This window comes from Pristis pectinata, chromosome 10, assembly GCF_009764475.1.
Source record: "Pristis pectinata isolate sPriPec2 chromosome 10, sPriPec2.1.pri, whole genome shotgun sequence".
NCBI classification, from domain to species: domain Eukaryota; kingdom Metazoa; phylum Chordata; class Chondrichthyes; order Rhinopristiformes; family Pristidae; genus Pristis; species Pristis pectinata.
The window spans coordinates 55,225,662-55,245,069 of NC_067414.1; the positions used below are offsets into that span (position 1 = coordinate 55,225,662).

The 19,408-nt window shown below is 38.3% G+C and overlaps 1 protein-coding gene across 4 annotated transcripts in view; it reads left to right on the plus strand.

Annotated features, from left to right (window-relative positions):
• Positions 1–19,117, plus strand: part of LOC127575408 (low density lipoprotein receptor adapter protein 1-like) — an 84,785-nt gene extending 65,668 nt beyond the window's left edge. Inside the window, exons 6-10 of one of the 4 annotated variants that reach the window (XM_052025257.1) lie at positions 1,329–1,409; positions 1,518–1,652; positions 5,663–5,693; positions 8,769–8,802; positions 16,258–16,391. In XM_052025257.1, the coding sequence (XP_051881217.1) occupies positions 1,329–1,409; positions 1,518–1,652; positions 5,663–5,693; positions 8,769–8,802; positions 16,258–16,266 (290 nt within the window). In that variant the 3' untranslated portion in view covers positions 16,267–16,391. Of the gene's footprint in view, positions 1–1,328; positions 1,417–1,517; positions 1,653–5,662; positions 5,694–8,768; positions 8,803–16,257 lie in introns of all 4 variants that reach the window. The other 3 variants (XM_052025259.1, XM_052025256.1, XM_052025258.1) reach the window with 3 other exon arrangements.
• The last annotated feature ends 291 nt before the right edge of the window (positions 19,118–19,408 follow it).

The window sequence follows — 19,408 nt, forward strand, 5'->3', positions numbered from 1 at the left end:
TGTCCCGCAGGGATCGGTTCTGGGACCTCTACTTTTTGTGATATTTATAGATGACTTAGATGAGGGGGTGGAGGGCTGGGTTAGTAAGTTTGTGGACGACACTAAGATAGGCGGTGTTGTGGATAGTGTGGAGGGCTGTCGGAGCTTACAGAGGGATATTGATAGGATGCAGAGCTGGGCTGACAAGTGGCAGATGGAGTTCAATCCGGAGAAGTGTGAGGTGGTACACTTTGGAAGGACAAACTCCAGGGCAGAGTACAGGGTAAACGGCAAGGTACTTGGCAGTGTGGAGGAGCAGAGGGATCTGGGGGTTCATATTCACAGTTCATTGAAAGTTGCCTCACAGGTGGAAAGAGCAGTTAAGAAGGCCAATGGGATGTTGGCTTTCATAAGTCGCAGGATTGAGTTTAAGAGCCACGAGGTTATGATGCAGCTTTACAAAACTCTAGTTAGGCCACATTTAGAGTACTGTGTTCAGTTCTGGTCGCCTCATTATAGGAAGGATGTGGAGGCATTGGAGAGGGTGCAGAGGAGATTTACCAGGATGCTGCCTGGATTGGAGGGTATTGAATATGAGGAGAGGCTTAGGTGCTAGGGCTTTATTCACTGGAAAGGAGGAGGATGAGAGGAGACATGATAGAGGTATATAAAATATTGAGAGGAATAGATAGAGTAGACAGTCAGCGCCTCCTTCCAAGGGCACCAATGCTCAAGACGAGAGGTCATGGCTTTAAGGTTATTGGTGGGAGGTTCAGGGGAGATGTCAGAGGGAGGTTTTTCACCCAAAGAGTGGTTGGTGCATGGAATGCACTGCCTGGGGTGGTGGTGGAGGCAGATACATTGAACAGGTTCAAGAGCTTGTTGGATAGGCATATGGAGGAACGTGAGATAGAGGGATATGCGGGAGGAAGGGGTTAGGTAGTGTGAGGGTCGTCTGATGGACGGCACGACACGGTGGGCCGAAGGGCCTGTTTTGTGCTGTATGGTTCTATGGTTCTATCCTAACCTTTGGTGCTGTCTGTGTAGAATTTGCACATTCTTCCTGTGACAGTTTGGGTTTCCTCTAGGTGCTCGGGTTTCCTCCCACATTCCAAAGACGTGCTTGTTGGTATGTTAATTGGCCATTGTGAAATGCCCCTAGTGTGCATATGAGTGGCAGAATCTGGAGCTGGGCCAGGAGTTCACAGAAACATGGGGAGAAAATGAGATTTGTGTAGATTTATTGTACTTGTGTGTTTGGTGATTGGCATAGACTCAGTGGGCAGAAGGGCCTGTTTCTGTGCTGTTTGACCCTATGACTCAAATTATTCTTCTTTTTGTATTTCCAGAAAAATGTAAAAAGACTCGTGAGCTATGTAACAGTCCTGAAACCTCAGCCCTTAATGGAGCAACACGATATGTAGAGCCAGGTAAAGAGTAAGCATCCAATCTTTAATAGTCACTATACGTCCTATTTACATTAAAGGATTAGTGGGAAAATAGTTATTATTAACAAAAAATGTTTTTCTATTTTTTAGATGCAACCACAGCAAAGGATCATACAATAAACCAAGTCCAGAATCCATTTATTTCACAAGCCGAAATTCATCTCGGTATCACAAGGCAAAGCAGTCCATCCTGTGGATCCCCTTCACACACTCTCTCTTGGGCAAGTTGTATTATTGTCTTCATTGCCAGTTTCATTTTATTATTATTTGTTGTTGTTTTTAACAAAAGTTCTTATATCACAAAAAAACTTTCAAGACTGAAATGCTGCTTATTAGAAAAACAAAATAATTGCTTTCTCCTGCCTATTTCAATACAACCAAGGTAGGATTGGATTGCAGTCTTTGGGTGGGGGGTGGGGGGGGATGGTGATGTATCTGTAATTGTGAAAGTAGAGCTCTGTTGTTGTCTCTACTTATTTACATAAGCAACATAGGCTACCTTGGAATACATTTGTATTTTTGACTTTATTGACAGGTTCAGGAATAGAATCCACATTGCATAGTATCTTTCTTGGCATTTGCGCTGGAAAAATTTGTTTAACACACAGGCTTGCCTTGGTTTAGGAATGTCATGTATTGTCTGACTGCAAAAAGGCTTATCAGACATTCAGGATTTGGCTCTCACTAGTCTCAGACAGCCAGATGGTCATGTGGGTAAACTGCAGATTCCTGTGTGCTCTTTTTTAACTTGAAAGCCCTGAAGCTAGATGAGACCTCATCAGATCAAAATCACACTGAGGCGATGTCAAATTCAAAGGAAATGAGAGTCGAAGCTGCTGGAACCTTCAGTTTAGCCTTGTGATTATTTCATTTTCAAAAGGGCTTAAAGCATGCCAGTCTAATTCTACCCAAGTCATTTCTAAGGATAAAGTAATGGATACTCTGATCTTAAAGTAAATATAATAAACTGAATTACTTGGACCTGCAGAAAAAATTCCATGAAATTAATATTATTGCCAATGATTGAATAGACATTTGTGTACTTGAATCAAATGTATGTTACATACTACCGCCCTAAATCTAGGACATCCTACGAGTGCGGATTATGTGCCAGTTGTCGCTGTTATTAATTATTTAGTTAAGATGCAATCACTGGTGGCTAAGTGGTAATACAGAATTGCTGATGATTTTTTTTAAACATCTGTCTTCATGTTGTTTCAAGTATTCAGTGGTGAATTTTTCTGTGTGTGAATTTAACTAGATCAATTATCATGCCAATAATTATTTAAAAGAATTAACAAGCATTCAAATTTCACTCTCCAAGATGTCAAATTTGAATATCTTTGGATTCAAGTCTTTCCAGATTTGCATTGTTTTCTCCCTTTTTTATCCTTCCTTTATATCTGTGCTGCATATCAGGAGCATAACTAGTTTTAGCATTCACTGATAGAATCATCTTCCATCTGTACACTGAAATTCCCCCCAGGACACTGCTGTTTCCCATGAACACCTCCATGCTGGCAGACTGCCTGTTTGACATGAAGTAGTAGATGATACAGTATATTGAAAGTGAACATTGGTAGTTAAGTAATCATTTTTAGCTCCAACTAAAAGCTTCACATCTATTCATTGACTCCATCTCCCACGATGGTTGCCAACATGACTAGGGGTGGCACGGTAGCATAGTGGTTAGAGCGACGCCATTACAGTGCCGTCGCTGTCTGTGAGGAGTTTGTACTTTCTCCCGTGTCTGCGTGGGTTTCCTCCGGGTGCTCCGGTTTCCTCCCACATTGCAAAGACGTGCGGGTAGGTTAATTTGGGTTTAAAATGGGTGGCGCGGACTCGTTGGGCTGGAAGGGCCTGTTACCACGCTGTAAATAAAAAAAAATTTAAAAAATTACATACCATGTGAATTAAAAATTAAATCAGCAAAGTGCACTAAATCTGCCTCACCTTACCCCCCCCCCCCCCATTGAATCTAAAAGCCTCACTGCTGACATCTATTTTTGAAACTTTGTCTCTGATCTTCTATTCCCAAAGTTTCTGCTGAAGCCATTGTTTGCCAAAGTTTACAAAGAGGATATTTTTGCCAATGCAGGTGGATGGAAGAGTTATCTATTTGGTGTATCTCTGCCTCACTGCGGTAGTAATTCTTTAAAATTAATCCACTAAAAGTTAAACCAAAAAATAATTGAATTGTGCAAATGCATGATATGTTTGCAGTAATTTTAAACATTCTTGGAATTAGGTGATTACTTTCAGTTGGTTCTTTGTTGAGATTGGTCTGGATGGTTTATATTTGAAACATCACTTTCTATATTCTTATTCTGACATAATAAATGATGGGACAAGAGATGTTAACTCTCAACCATTGAAATCAGTGAGATATTGTTTCCCATACTTGCTCTGGGCCAGGGGTTTGCCCCAGGACACTGCAGTATCTGTGCTCTGAGCCCTGTTGAAGAAATAGTAATTTAGGTCATGTTTGCTCCTGGATTTTAAGCATTTATAAAAAGTTTTCTGCCCTTTCCCGGATTTGTATTTGAAGGTGCTGTAAAATTATACAGTTGTTTATGCCAACGTAGACTTCCTGAAATTGAAAATCTAGGGAAAAATTTGGAAATTAACAACAACATGTTTTGGCAAATTGGTAATGACATTTATAATGATTACACATCAGAAACAGCAAACAAAAGCCTTTAATTATTCATAATAATTATTCCTCCCTGAAGTATTTTTTAAATTACTGATACATTGCCATTTTTTCCAATCTGAGTTGGAGTCCCAGTCGGCGTTGATGTGATATTCCAATATATAGGAAATATGAGACCATGAGCAGTCAGATTGTTTCACTGCTTCTATGACTGAACTCTCTTTACTCACTGTTTCCCCCATTTCTCATAATGCATTCACATTGAAAAAAAATTATCAAATTCAGATTTAAGAAATAGCTTAATAGCGATTGCAGTTTGTGGAAGAAAGTCCAAATTTTTACCACCAGCTGCTTTTACAAACTTCACTCCTTAATTGGTTCTAATTTTCACATTCAGCCACTGAGTTTTAGATGCGCTAGAAATAATTTCTTCCCATTTCCCATGGACATCCGCAAAAATAATCAAATCTCCCTTTTACCTTCTATTCAGGGAATTCTGTACCCATTTCCATATTAAAGCTTCATCTGAAGCATAAACAAGTAAATTTCCAGAAAGAAGTCTCAGAATTGAACACCCAACATGTGCACTCAACTTCAATACAAGCTGAAATCCCTTTTGATACAAGCAATATAATTGGTTAATTATCAAACCTATAACTTTCAATGTGGTTTCAATAATGCAGAAATAAGAACAAAAAGTGCTGAAACCACTCAGAAATTGAAGTAGTATCTCTGGAAAGAAAATCAGTTAACATGTAAAAAAAAGTTTTTTAACAGATGGGTTGGATTGGACAAAGGAAATATCTGCGATAGGGTGAGGTAAAGTAGGTTAGTGGGTTGCTTTAGCAACATAGACAGAAGCATAACCTTCACCCAATTTACCTGGTCTCATCCTATCATTGTTTTTTTTCTTGTCCTATCCTTCCCTCCCACCACCACCTCTCCAACACAAAACCAGCTTTTCTTCTTCTCTTTCCCAGCACTTATGAAGGATTTTGGACCTGAAACATTAACATGGTTTTTCATTCCACTGATGCAGCTTGACTTGAGTATTTCCATCATTTTCTGTGTTTAATGTTTCCAGCTTCTGCAATGTTATGATTTTTCAATTATGCAGACCCTTGCATTTTTTCTATGAGCTGTAACTATATGGAACTAAGATTGGGAGACAGATCTAAGATTTGCAAGTTGATGTGTCTGCAAACCTATTAGAATTATTTATTTCATTGACGTGACTTTGAATCCAGTACAGAGAATCAATTCAGTTTTTTTTAAAGTAAAATGCAGCCATGAGTTATTGCCCCTAAATAAACTTCAACATTTATCACAGTTAATATTAATCTACTGTTGTATTCAAAATAGCTAATATGGTAGTTAGGATGGGGAATGGAAGGCTGGTATAGTTTTTGAATTAGGTTATTTAGACTGTCAAGACTGCTGAATGTTACAATTTGTCATAAAGCAAGAGAAAGGGCTACTAAATATCACTGTAACAGGTTGAAAACTATTGCTATGAAATGCTATAATTGCATGGAATACAGGTCAATGGTAATAAGCTTCCTTGTTCTTACTTCGCAGGAAGAGGACGACGGTCTTGATGATGCCTTTTCAAGGTAAGCAGTTGAAAGAGTCTATTATTTTACTGGCCATGAACAATCCAGCTAAAATAAGCTCCTTGTTTAAATACTATTATTGGCTGTTTAGCTTCATAAGCTTTAATGCACATCAACATGATCCATATTGTGAAACATTCATTTGATCTCCGTGGTTGTCATTTTCTTTTTTTAATTAATGTTTTGGGATCTGGGTAATGCTGGCAAGACCAACATTTATTGCCCATCCCGAAATGCTCGCGAAGATGGTGATGAACCGCCACCTTAAACTGCTGCAGTCCTTCTGGTGAAGGTGCTCTCACAGTGGTGTTGGGTAGTGAGTTCCAGGATTTCGACACAAACACGATGAAGGACCAGTGAGATATTTCCAGATCACAATGGTGTGCAACTTGGATGGCAAGTCATCTTGGTGGTAGAGGTGTCAGATTTAGAAGATGCTGTTGGACTGGCCTAGGTGAGTAAATGCAGTATGTTTTGTAGATGGTATGTACCATGGCCGTTGCATACCATTGGTGAAGAGAATGGCAATTGGGCCATCTATCAAGTTGGCTCCTTTATTCTGTACCCCTGAGTGTTGTTGGAGACGCACTCATCCAGCCAAATGGATACTATTCCTTTATGCTTCTGAAATGCCTTGTGAATAGTAGAAGTCATTTGGAGATTCAGGAGGTGAGTCACCTCTGACCTGCTGCTGCAGCCATAGTATTCGTGTGGCTGGTCCAGTGAATATCTGTGCAATGGTGATGGGTAGGACATCGATGATGACTCGGCAATGGAAATGCCATTGAATGTCTAGGGTAGGCAGATAAATTCCAGATATAGACTGTCATGTTTGTGCCACAAATGCTACATTCCACAGATCAGACAGTGGCCCAGTGTTGTCTGGATCTTGCTGCATGCAGGCATAGACTGCTTCATTTGGAGTTACAAATGGAATTGAACATTGTGCAATGATTAAGTGAATGTGATGGAAGCAATGTCATTGAAGAAACTATAATTTTCCCAGACATGACAAATTTTTCACTCCTTAATGAGAGTTTCAATTTAAGTCCTTTGCATTTGAGAGAAACATTATCATTTATTTCAAGTGTGGGATACATCATCAGTCCACGTCCTATATGCTGTAATTTATAGTTTTTATGGTGCAGCTTCTGTTACATGCACAGAGTAAATTGAAATGAGCAGTGCTCGGGGGTAAGAAACTGTTTTCTCAGTAGATCAAGCCTTAAACTAATTAGAAACTATTTTCCAATGCTCACCAGTGACTCCTGGCTAAATAATCAAAGTGGCTTTCAGTCTTGGATGGCAGAGTAATCTTCATTATTTTTATTTCTGTAAGATTTACATATTCACAAGTTATTTTCTATAAATTACTGAATGTGTGCTGGTTCCTTTTGAGTGCATTTTATTTTCCTTCCCAGTGTAGGACTGGTTTTGTAAATTCATCAAATCCATTGGTTCAAGAACAAACTCAATGCTACTAAAAATAATTCTATGTTAATTATAATATTCATGGTTGTGCACATCTTCAGAAACAAAACGGCATTGGTGAAAACAATTTTATGGAATGCAGATATGTCAAATAATGCCACCGAACAAATCTAGTTGAGAATTACGTTGAGTTCCATGACCTGTGTATTTAACAAAGATCGGAACCATGCACTAAATTTAATTCCTTGAGCATTCTTAAGCATGTAATATGGGAATTGACTTTCACTGTATTACAATATTGATTCTAAGAAATAAGATAAAAATGTATTCTATTTAAATGTTTTAAGTGCTGGACCCATTTGTTTTAACTGCTTTTGCTTGTTTGTCAACTTTTAAAACTCTTCTAAAGATGCTGATGTTGAGAGGAAAGTCCTTGGGCATAGATGACCTTTCATCCCTCAGCTACTTCACAGCAGGAGGCACTGTTAATAGTTAGATGTGAGAACTCCATTTCAGCTTTAAACCTTGGAGGCCAATTGTCACTGCAAGAGTTGAGATTAGCTATTCCAGCACACAGAGAAAATATGGGACTTTACTGACATCATTTAGCACCATGGCACTTGGTGACTTTTTCCACAGAAAATCAGAGATTTTATATCTTCAATATGTTGCAACTCTACACTGCATTATGACAAATTGCAGCAGGTAAAGAAAGCTCTAGTAGCAGACTCTCTGCTAGATCCCAAATAGTTTAATTGGGGGGGTGGGGATCCTAAAGCAGAGGGAACCCAACGGCCAATTAAAACTGTTTTAATGTTGATATTGGAATTAGTGCTTTATGTATCAGAGCACTTTAATTGTATACCTGATTATTGTTGTTTTGATGAGTATATCCTAATCATCTCTAATAGATTTAAAATGAATGAATATCCGATATTACAAGAACCATTTCTGCAGATGTTACATGTCGAAAACCCATGTATGGTTTTCTTGTTTGTGCTAAAAATGTCTAATCTCATCTACACCAATGACAACTGGTCTGAACAGCTTGTAATCAACTTGAAAATATTGCAAGTGCTCATTATCTAGCATTTTTCTTGGAGGCTTCACTGTCCAAGGAATTGCTTGCCATTTTTAAAAACTGGGCTAGGCATCCAAAACCAAGAAAATCATTATTTTTGCCATCAACCTAGTCTTCTGTATCATATCAATATGTTCTCAGATATATACCTTATTATACAGGAAAATCAATGCAATGTCTTGTCATTCTAATATTTTTAACTGATTTATAAGAATGTGGAACAATGTAGCTGAATGCATTTAGCAAGTTTTCTTTCTTGGTGTTTATTTGATTCATGCCTTCACATGTCAAGAATTCTTCGATTTGTCCTAAGGAAGTAAGTGTTTATTAAAATACATGTCTAAGTAGGTCATGCAATATGCAGAAGTTTATAATTAGATACGTTTTGTCAGAAAATAACTATTGAGACTAGAAGCTGGCTATATAATATCCAGTCTACTTTTAATTGCCATGAAAATATGTTTGCCCACATAACCAAGCCAAAAATTTGTTCCCTCTAAAGTTAATCAATGAATGAATGAAGTTTGTGAGGAATGATATTTATTTTCCAATTTTACAAGCAGCATTGTGGATGCAGTTGAGCCAAGTCAATCACAGGTACCTTTTTCTGATATATTATTCCTAAAGATTTTCATTGTCAGTGAATAATGAGTAGATCCTTAGAAATAGATGTGTATGTGTCCATATGGAAATGCTTACTCCTTTAAGATCTCATTCATAAACTTGGCTTAAATTTTTGCCATCAATCTAATCCATAAACCTAGTCTTTGGAATGTAAAATCAGCACTAGAAATGATTTAACATCTACCTTTTATGCAAATTATTGGGTAAACCAACAAACTTGAATTATTAGATTCAAATGACTACTGGTACTTTTTGCAGAAGGAAATGCTTCTGAAGCCTTTAAGAGATACTTTGATGTGAAAAGCACGACGTAGATACTTCATCCAATTTTCAGATTATCAAATAAAGTTGTGAATATTTTGTTCAGCAGCCAGTTGAATTCTGACCCCTAGTGGTGTAACTAGCAAAACAAAAATGTAGATACATTATTGTAATGTTGTGACTTTAGAAGAGCCACACGGGGTCCAGAACCGTAACAGGTCTTTATTAGGCTCAAAGCAAAGAGACCCGAGTGAAAAGGTTCTCTCCAAATTCAAAAATGTCATGTTTTTAATACTTTAAACCAAAGATAACAGGTGATTCAATACAGTTTCAAAGTAACAATGCATAGTTTACTTCAATATTTTGCATATGAACAAATGGTTTCATAGAATTATACATTTACAATGGGAGCACATCTTAAATAACAAGACCACACATCTTTGGTGAGACAAGGTAATTCGCATCAATTTTGTACAAGTTTGAGGACAAAACAGAGACATCTATTGAACCATCGTATTGAGAAGGTTTGGTTTCTGGTTATATGAAAAAGTTTGGAACCTTCCATGATCTCATACCACAGAGGGTCACCTTTATCCATGGTTTCCCTCTATATTACCATGGTGCAATGCTCAGGGTGTTCTGATTCTAATGCCTCTAGCTTCATCTAGTGTTAGTATTGACAGATATCATACTTCACCCTCAGTGTATTGATAGCTGGGGTTTCCATGTGATTCAATTAACTCAGTGCTGTAGTCTATACAAGTGCCTGAGGTACACGAGGGTATTGAATTTGCTTTGTCACATGACTTAACAGCACTTATTGTCAGTTTTTAAAGTATATTTAAAGTATGTTCCTTAAGTACCCTCCTGTTAAGACCTGGTAGCCTGCTTTCCTCTGAGGGTGGGTTTGTTTAGGCAGCGATCCTTGTAATTTCAAAACCAATTACTGTTCACAAGTTGCATTTGGAGTATGTTTGAAGGTAGGATCTTATTTGTATTAATGGTTACTACAAACCAGTAGAGTTACTGCACTTTATATTCTCCAATTATGGCTGCTACTTCCTTGCAGTAAAATCTTCAAATAGGAAAGACTGGAAACTATTGCTAATGCCAGTGGTTGGAGTGAAATATATTTGAGCAGAATTAAGGCAAAACATAGGTCCATTGAGTTCACAGCTTATAAAATGTTTGCTTGTTAATTGGCTGTGACAATGGACAAAATCCTTTGTGAAAAAGACTAACTATGTCCAGGAAAGTTTTCTGAAGCAATAGATAGATGGCCCTACTAGGGAAGGGGCTACACTCAACCTCCTCTTAGGAAATGAGGCTGGGCAAGTGGTTGATGTCAATGGGGTAGCATTTTAGGACCAGTGACCATAATACTTTGAGTTTCAAAATAGCCATGGAAAAAGACTAGTCCTCAAGTTAAAATCCTAAATTGGGGGAAGGGTAATTTTGCTGACATTATTACTGTAACCTAAAAAGTTCATTGCAGGTAAAGGGACTTCTGGCAAGCGGAAGGCTTTTAAAGGTGAGATAAGAAGAGTTCAGGCCAGCATGTTCCTTTTAGAGTGATGAGCAATTCTGGCAAAATTTAGGAAACCTTGATTGATGAGGGATAGAGGGTCTGGTCAGGATAAAGGCATATGTCGGACAGCTGGAATCAAGGGATGTAGGGAATACACTTAAGGAAATTAGGAAGGCATGAAAAGGGACACAAGGTATCCTTGGCAGATAAAGGAGAAAGTCTTTTAGAATTAAGTGTATTGGGGTAGTTAGGGAGAGAGTAGGCCCCCTTAAGGATCAGTATGGTAATCTATGTGTGGAGCCCAGACAAGTCTTAAATGAATACTTCTTGTTTGTATTTACCATAGGAGAAGGACATAGGAACTAGTGAGTTCAGAGGAGGGAACAGTGATATCTTGGAACACAAAGGAGGTGGTGTTGGTGGTTTTGAAATGCATAAAAGGTGGATAAATCTCTGGGGCCTGACCAGACACATCATAGGATGTTATGGGAAGCAAGGGAGGAAATTGCTGGGGCTCTGGCAGAGATTTTTGTATCTTAGTTAGCCACAGACAAGATACTGGAACACTGGAGGAAAGCTAATGTTGTGCCTTTATTTAAGGAGAGCAGCAGGGATAAGCCAGGAAGCTACAGGTTGGTGAGCCTTGCATCAGTGGTGGGCAGGTTATTTTGAAGGGATTTTGAGAGACAGGAAAGGCAAGGACTGATTAGGGATGGTCAGCATAGCTTTGTGGGGGAAATCATCTCAGAAGGTGGTAGTGGAGGGTTTTTTTTTTGATTGGAGACCTGTAACCAGTGGTGTACTGCAGGGATTGGTACTGGGTTCTCTCGTTTCTCATCTATATTAATGATTTGGATGAGAATGTAGGTGGCATGATTAGTAAATTTGCAGATGACACCAAAATTGAAGGACAGGGTGAGGACAAAATAGTGGATACTGAAGAAGATTAGTCTAAGATTACAACAGGATATAGATCAACTGGGAAAGTGGGCAGGGCAATGGCAAATGGAATTTAACTCTGGCAAATGCAAGGTGATGCATTTTGGGAAGTTAAACAAGGGCAGGACACTGAATAGCAGGGCCCTGGGGATTGTTGTTGAACAGAGACAACTTGGGGTGTGTATATAGTTCCCTGAAAGTGGCAATACAAGTAGACAGGATGACGATGTATGGCATATTTGCCTTCATTGGCCAAGTTGTTGAGTACAAGAGTTGTGACATCATGTTACAGGTGTACAAAAGTTGGTTAAGCCACACTTGGAGTATGGTGTGTAGTTCTGGTAGCCACACTATAGGAAAGATGTGATTAATGTAAAGGGGGGTGCAGAAAAGATTCACAAAGGATGTTACCTGGATCTGAGGGCTTATGAGGAGAGGTTGGATAGGCTGGGTGTTTTCTTCCTGGAGCAAGAGAGGCTGAAGGGTGACATGATCAAAATATTAAATTGAGAGTCAGAGTCATACAGCATGGAAACAGGCTCTTTGGCCCATGCTGACCAAGATGCCCCATCCAAGCTAGTCCCATTTGCCAGTGTTTGGCCCATAACCTTCTAAACCTTTCCAATCTACTTACTTGTCCAACTGCCTTTTAAAAAAGTTATTGTAACTGCCTCAACCACTTCCTCTGGTAGCTCATTCCACATGGATACCACCCTTATAAAATCTTGGGCAAATGCAAGGTGATGCATTTTGAAAAGTTAAACCCTTATAAACCCTTAAAATCTCTTTGGATTTTCCTTAATCTTCTCTGCCAAAGTAATCTTGTGCCCCTTTTTTGCCCTCATCATCATCCAGGGTTTCCTACTCCTACCAGCCTTGCCCTTCACTTGAACAGGAACATGCACACCTTGAGTTCTCGCTATCTCACCTTTAAAAGCCTCCCACTTGTCTGTGGTCCCTTTGCCTGCAAACACCTACTCCAATCAACCTTTGCAAGCTCCTGTCTCATACCGTCAAAATTCACCTTGCCCCGATTTAGAACCTGAACCGGTGGACCAGTTCTGAACCTTTCTATAACTATTTTTAAAACTAATAGAACTATGATCATTGGACCCAAAGTGCTTGCCCCACTGTCACCTCAATTGCTTTCCCCACCCTATAGGTAGAGGTTTGCCCTCTTCATCTTGCCCAAGGAAACTTTCCTGAATGCACTTAAATTCCACCCCACCCAAGCCCATGACAGTCCCAGTCAGTGTTAGGAAAATTAAAAACTCCTACTATGATAACCCTTTTATTCTTACAACCCTGCACAATCTCCCTGCATATTTGTTCTTTAATCCCTGTTGACTATTTGGGGGCCTTTAGTACAATTCCAGCAATGTGATCATCCCCTTCTTATTTTTCAGCTCCACCCATAAAGCTTCACTGGAGGATCCTTTAGTAACTTCATCTCTGACTACTGCTGTGACATTCCCCGTAATCCTCTCTCTACCACCTCTATCCCACTTAAAGCACCTGTACCCCAGAACATTAAGCTGCCGGTCTGGTCCCTGACTTAGCTATGTTTCCATGATGTCTATAATATTGCAGTCCCATGTAGCTATCCAAGCCCTAAATTAATCCACCTTACCTGTCAGACCTCTAGCATTGAAATATATCATTGAATAGCATTGAATTTAATCCAACAGGCTTTCCTCACTTCTGGCCATTCTCCTGCCATAGATGGAGTATTTAACCAGAGTCTGTTTCCCATGGTAGGGGTATCTAAAACTAGAGGGCAAAGGTTTAAAGGGAATCAGAGGAGTAAATTTTTCACCTGAAGAGTAGTTTGAATCTGGAATGAGCTGCTAGAGGTGGTGGTGAAGGCAGGAACAGCAATGACATTTAAGAGGCATCTGAACAGGCACTTGGAGGAAAGCAGAGGGATATGGAATTAATGCAGGCAAGTGGGATTAGCACAGATGAGCATGACGGTCAGCAGAGGTGCTGGACCGAAGAGCCTGTTCCTATGCTGTACAACTCTGATTCCTTATTTAATAGGCTATGAACTGAATCTACAGCTTGGGCTTCCTTACATTAAAAGGGAATACAAGATGGGTAAAACTAATAGCAATTGTTGTCAATTCTAGACATTCACATCCAATTACTACTTTACAGTGTAAATATCAGTTCCTTATGGTTGGTAGGTGTAATCCCTGCAAGTATGCAAACTTAGTGACTGAATACAATCTTTTTGAAGTGTTGGGGAGGAATCATGAAGAGTAAATTAATTTAAGATGCCAGCTATAAGATCATCTCCTTTTGACAATATCTTTGTAAGATTTCATGTACCATCTTTCTGGTTCCTAGGACTTTCATCCATTTTGAGTTGGTTGAACCAATAGAAATTATGCTCCTCTGATTTACCATTGCTTCTACAACAAAATAAATGTGCCGTGTTACATTTAATGAGAACATGCTTTACCACCTAATATGGGATAATTACTCCTTTTCAACGTTTGTAGGTTTTAAAATAATTTTTAGAATCTGTCTGCCAAAATGATGGAAGCTATTAACACAAGATATAAAGCCAGTTTCTTCCCCCCCTTTCTCTCCCTCCTCCTCTCCCCAGTCGGTATCAGCTGCCTCCATCCCCCTGATATGTCTGGTTTTCAATGGAGAAAGCATGCTAGGCTTTGCACATATGCAATTAGTGACAAATGCATGCATTTTAACAGTCAAATATTGGGAAGGTCATAGGATCAATCCTGTGAAATCTGAAGTAGTTAATTGAACTCTTAGGTTTCATTTAAAGTAAAAAAAAAAGTCAGTATGTTGCATGCACTGGCAACTTTTGAGCAGATGCAGATTCTGGTCTTCCAAAAATATTTGTTCCTGTCCTTGGAAGCTTGATCTGGGCCTGACACACATTCATGAGACAAGTGGAAGTCCTGTCCCATTTGCTGTTAAGAGATTCAAGACTTGGATTACAACTCTATCCGGAACTACTGATTCTGGTTTAGAACCTCTGACCTTCGGTGATGGGAGTATTTGCCACTTTGGTAATAATTGCTTTATATTACCGGAAAACCTACATGGGCAGGACTTGTTCCAAGGATAGCTCAGCATTTTTAATGAATTCAGTATTCATTGTGTGCAGACTATATAACACTCAATATGGCACTTCAAATGATAAAAGGTGATGGTACTGCAGAATGATTCAAAATAACCAACACCCTAGTTAGCACTTTATTTGTTCAAATATAATAGTTTCTACTCTAAATGCCTACCAACTTCCCTCCTCTGTATTACAACTAGAGGCTGTCATTTAAGTAAGAATCTGTCCTGGGTACTTGGCTGAATGTATTCCTTACTTTAGTTATCAGAATACACAAAGAGAAAATGGTGAGCAGGAAGAGCTACATCTGCAGAAATAGGATAGGAAATGGGTTATTCCTGTTCTTCATTGCAAACTGATTTCAACAATGCTAGTGTTTTGGCATGTAGCAATGTCTTAAGCGTATGATTGGCAGTGTAATGGTGACAATTGTGCCAAAGAGATGTTAGTGTATATGCGTTGCAACTATGAGCATATTGTTATCTTAAAGTATCCCACTGAATTGTCTTTGATGTAACACTATGCACACTTTCATTTGTTTACTCATCAGTATCCCTTCCCTCTTTGCTGCTCATCTGTGGGCATCAAGGTTATGTTCACCATAAGTAGAATGGATAGGTTATACCACATTGACACTAAACCCAAAGAGCAAAATAGCTTTGCTGGAAAATAGATTGCTACTCTACATAGCTTCAGTAATTATTACTACATTGCTCATTTTTCTATTATAGTTACTATCCAAATCAACATGTAGGTGAGAAGGAAGTGGAGAGTGCAAGGTATCTGGGCATGGACATCAAGATTAGACAGCACTATAATTGGACTAATTGTTGGCACTATCGAATGTGGACTAAATAGTCTCCACTTGTCTTATTGTTCTATGGATTGCAAGATTGTTGCTACAAATTTACTGGAGATATGTAATGGCAGTATATTATTGATACTTACTGACCTCTAGTGGATTGCATTGCTGCATTCCTTGCAAGCCTTACAATTCTGGGAACAAAATATTGTTGTTTGCTAGTGCTAGTCCAGAGACTCAAACATAAAATAATGAATGGCACTCCAATATTGTACTCATGGAGTATTGCAATAGCAGAGGTACTGTTTTTCCAGATAAGATGTTCAATTGAGGTCTTGTGTGCTCTCTGGGATGGGCTTAATAGATCACACAATGCACTGTTCAGAGTGGAATTAAACACCAGCTGTCCTTGCCTGTAGATCTTTTCAGTGTGAATTAGTTGCTGCACTTCCTGCATTACCACACATAACCGCATTTCAAAAGTGCTTAATTATTTAATGGTTTTGGACAAGCTGATGTTATGAAAAGGTACTACAGTGTAAAAGCTTCCTTTTTCTTGAATTGTCTAGAGCACATTTCATTTCAGTGACTACAATTATATTTGTTCCTGGCCACAGGATAGAATCTTTAATGACAGGTCTGGGGTTGGTAAATCCTAGGAATTTGAGCAATACATCTTTGTCTGTAAAACCAGTGGGCAAAGCTACCTGTTGTCAGTATGGATTTGTAAATTGACAACTTTTGCTCTCCATCAATAGTAATATTTTGAATGGTTCTCTTCCCCTTCCCCCCCAATTTCAGACTTGCTGAGTCTCGAACAAACAAACAGTGCAAGAATATCTCCGATTTTCAGGATTCTCAGGTAAAGAAGACGCACCTATCTGCCACGGACACTAGCAAAGTGCACTCATCCCTTACAGACTTAAGCACAGGAGACTCGTCACCATGCCTCTCAGTTCAGGCAGAACTGCCACTCTCCCATTGACTTGAATGTCATTCTACTTACAGTAAATTGGGCTTGGTTTTAGAATACAAGAGGGAAGAGCTGGAGGGAAATGTACTGCTTCAGTGTGCTGGAAAATAAGCAGCTTTTTCTAATTCATTTTGATGCCTTAACAATAACTAACCAGATTTGTTTTTTTTTAAAAAAAGTGTGCTTAGTTTTGACCCTATATTTACATGCAGCAACTGCATTCACTTTTTCAACAACCATATTAGTGATTGATTGAATGACATTTCAGTAGCTTGTGAAAAACTGCTGAAAAAGGCAGAGGATGGGGGCAGTATTACAAAATATAAACAATGGCTTTTCCACCTCTATCTGGCAGAGTGCATGAGGGGCAGACACGTGGCTGTGTTGCACATGGTCAAACAAAGTGGAAATTTCCAAATAGGATTCCCATTTATTGTGACTAGTCAGCAATTTCACAAGTGGTAGTCAAAGAAGTGCAGCCTTAGTTGCTTAACAGCTGCTATATGTGATCGGGTTACTGTTGGCCTGAGGAGAGCAGGGCGAAAGCCTGATGGAAACCCAGATGCACCACTATTTTTCCCTTTGATCTGCTGCTACTGTTAGTAATGAGAAATTTCTAGTCATAAAATTTCTTTTGCATGCCTACCATTTTTATGCTCTGGAAACAAAGACTGATAGACTTCATTCAAATACAAATTGGATATATTTATGACATCTTTCAAGTAGAGAGTGGGAGAAAGGCAACTTACATTTATTTCCCAAAGCTTTGCACCATTGGGGTTTATCTTGTGTCATTTCTGAGTCAGTTGTAGATTTAATGGAGAGATATTTTGCTTTAGTCAGTCAACAATTCTGTTAGATTCTGATGCAGGTGAATGTATGATTCTACTAACCAAGTTTACTGGGCTGATAGTTATTATACAATTACTGGCATGACTGGAACAGAAACTGCTAATTTTATGGTAAACTGTTTACCTCTAGTGTCATTGACAATTAATCTACCACCTCCTATTGTACTGAAAAAGAAACAGCCACTACAATGCATTCCTGCACAAAAATATGCAGGATTCAGCACTAACAACCCTTGACTAGAAGCTAGCTATGAGATTGTCCACTGCTGTTTCCACCTACTGCTATACAAATTGAATTATCAATCTACAAGTTCAATATGATTTTGGCTGCAGATTGATTATCAATATTTTGGAATGTTTGAAATAATTGTGGTAGCTTTTGTTGAAGATGAATGTAGTTTTGAGACTGTAAACAAGTCTTTTCATTTGATTTTACTTTGAATGATATGCATTTCTTTATCAGAATGTGTATATTTCTCAAACTCATACTTTAATATCATTATTGATGGTTAAACAAAGAATAGTTACAGAAAATTGGTGTTAAGTTTGTACCTGTTGGACTTATCATTGGAGAATGATGTGTACATTGTGCTATGCTGTGCATCTGTGGGGGAAAAAGTGAATTGTTATAAATATGCTGGTACAAAGAGGGTCCATCATTGGAGACAATATGGTTTGAGTCACTTTTAAAAGTATAAATTTTTATCATGTTTTAATCTAATTTTCACAGTGCAGCATGCTCTCAAATCTGTTTGTGAAGTATTGTGATCACTCATACAATGCCACAATACTGAAATATTATAGTTTGAAAATAATCAGGAAGTTATTTCTCTGCATGCAAGTGTTATTCAAAACTAAATATTTCAACTTTGATAGCTTTGTAGTATCTTCACGTTAAAGATTTTTGCCACATTCAAGATTGAAAGTTTTCAATACCATATCAGAGTGAATCTAGATCACAAAAGGACTGATCTTTGATCAATGTAAAAGATTTAAATTTAAGAAAATTATTTCTGGATGGGAAGGATCCAAAGACACAAGCTTCACCTGGACATATTATTGCATAATACATTATTCCAGATAACAGCACTTGTGGTTCCCTTTGAATTATAACTGAAAATGCTGCAGATTTTTTTTTAAACCAGCAACAACTTTGAAGAATGCTACTTTTACAATTAATGTTCAATAACAAATCAACATTAGTGCAATGCCATGTCTTTTTGTTAAACTCATTTTGTTTTACTACAGTTGACAGACCTATATTAGTACAAAATATTTTGACCCACCTTCATTGTATTTAATTGATATTGTGTGGTGGATTCTGCCTGACCTTGGCACTGTGGGTTTTGGTGCTTTATACTGGTGCACTGAAAATGCTGGCAGCAGTGACTTACTTGTTTAAAGAGCAACTGAATGGGATTGGTGCAGAATACTGGATATAATTTAATATAAAATGAAATAATTTATTGTTGTTATGGATCTTACTGACAAAATGTGATATAATTTATATTACCATAATAGAATTCTTAATTTCCAGATGAATTAGTACTGATTGGATTATTTGGGGTTGACCTGTGCCATTTAAAAGGAAAAATAAATCTTAAAATGTTAACATTAGGTTTGTTTATAGTCTTACATTAATTCAAATCAAGCAGCTGTTCTTTGAAATAATTGAGTGGAGGTAGAAATTAAGACAGTTAATAATTTTAGCAGAAGGATGTTTGCACTTGATTGTTGCTATGCAAACAATGCTTATTCTGAGTGCAGTATATGTAAACACTGTTATACAGCATTTAGTTTGGACTACAGTCTCTTTCTCTCCCCCCCCCCCCCCCCCCCCCCCCCACAACCAAATATAGCACTGATGTTTTATTCCAAAATCAAATGCTACCTTAATACTGCCAAATTTATGCAAACCTACCTTTACTCTCAAATTCCAACCGAGTTGGTGAAAACAAAATAGGTAAAGTTTATGACCAGTGCAAAGCTTGGTTACCCCAAGTAAGTCTCTAGTCTGTGAACAGAGGATGTAGTATAAATGGCAGCATTGTACAAACTAAAAATTGCAGCCTCCAATAGCAATTCACAATCTGATAGTATTATAATGACTGTACAACTGTAGAATTTT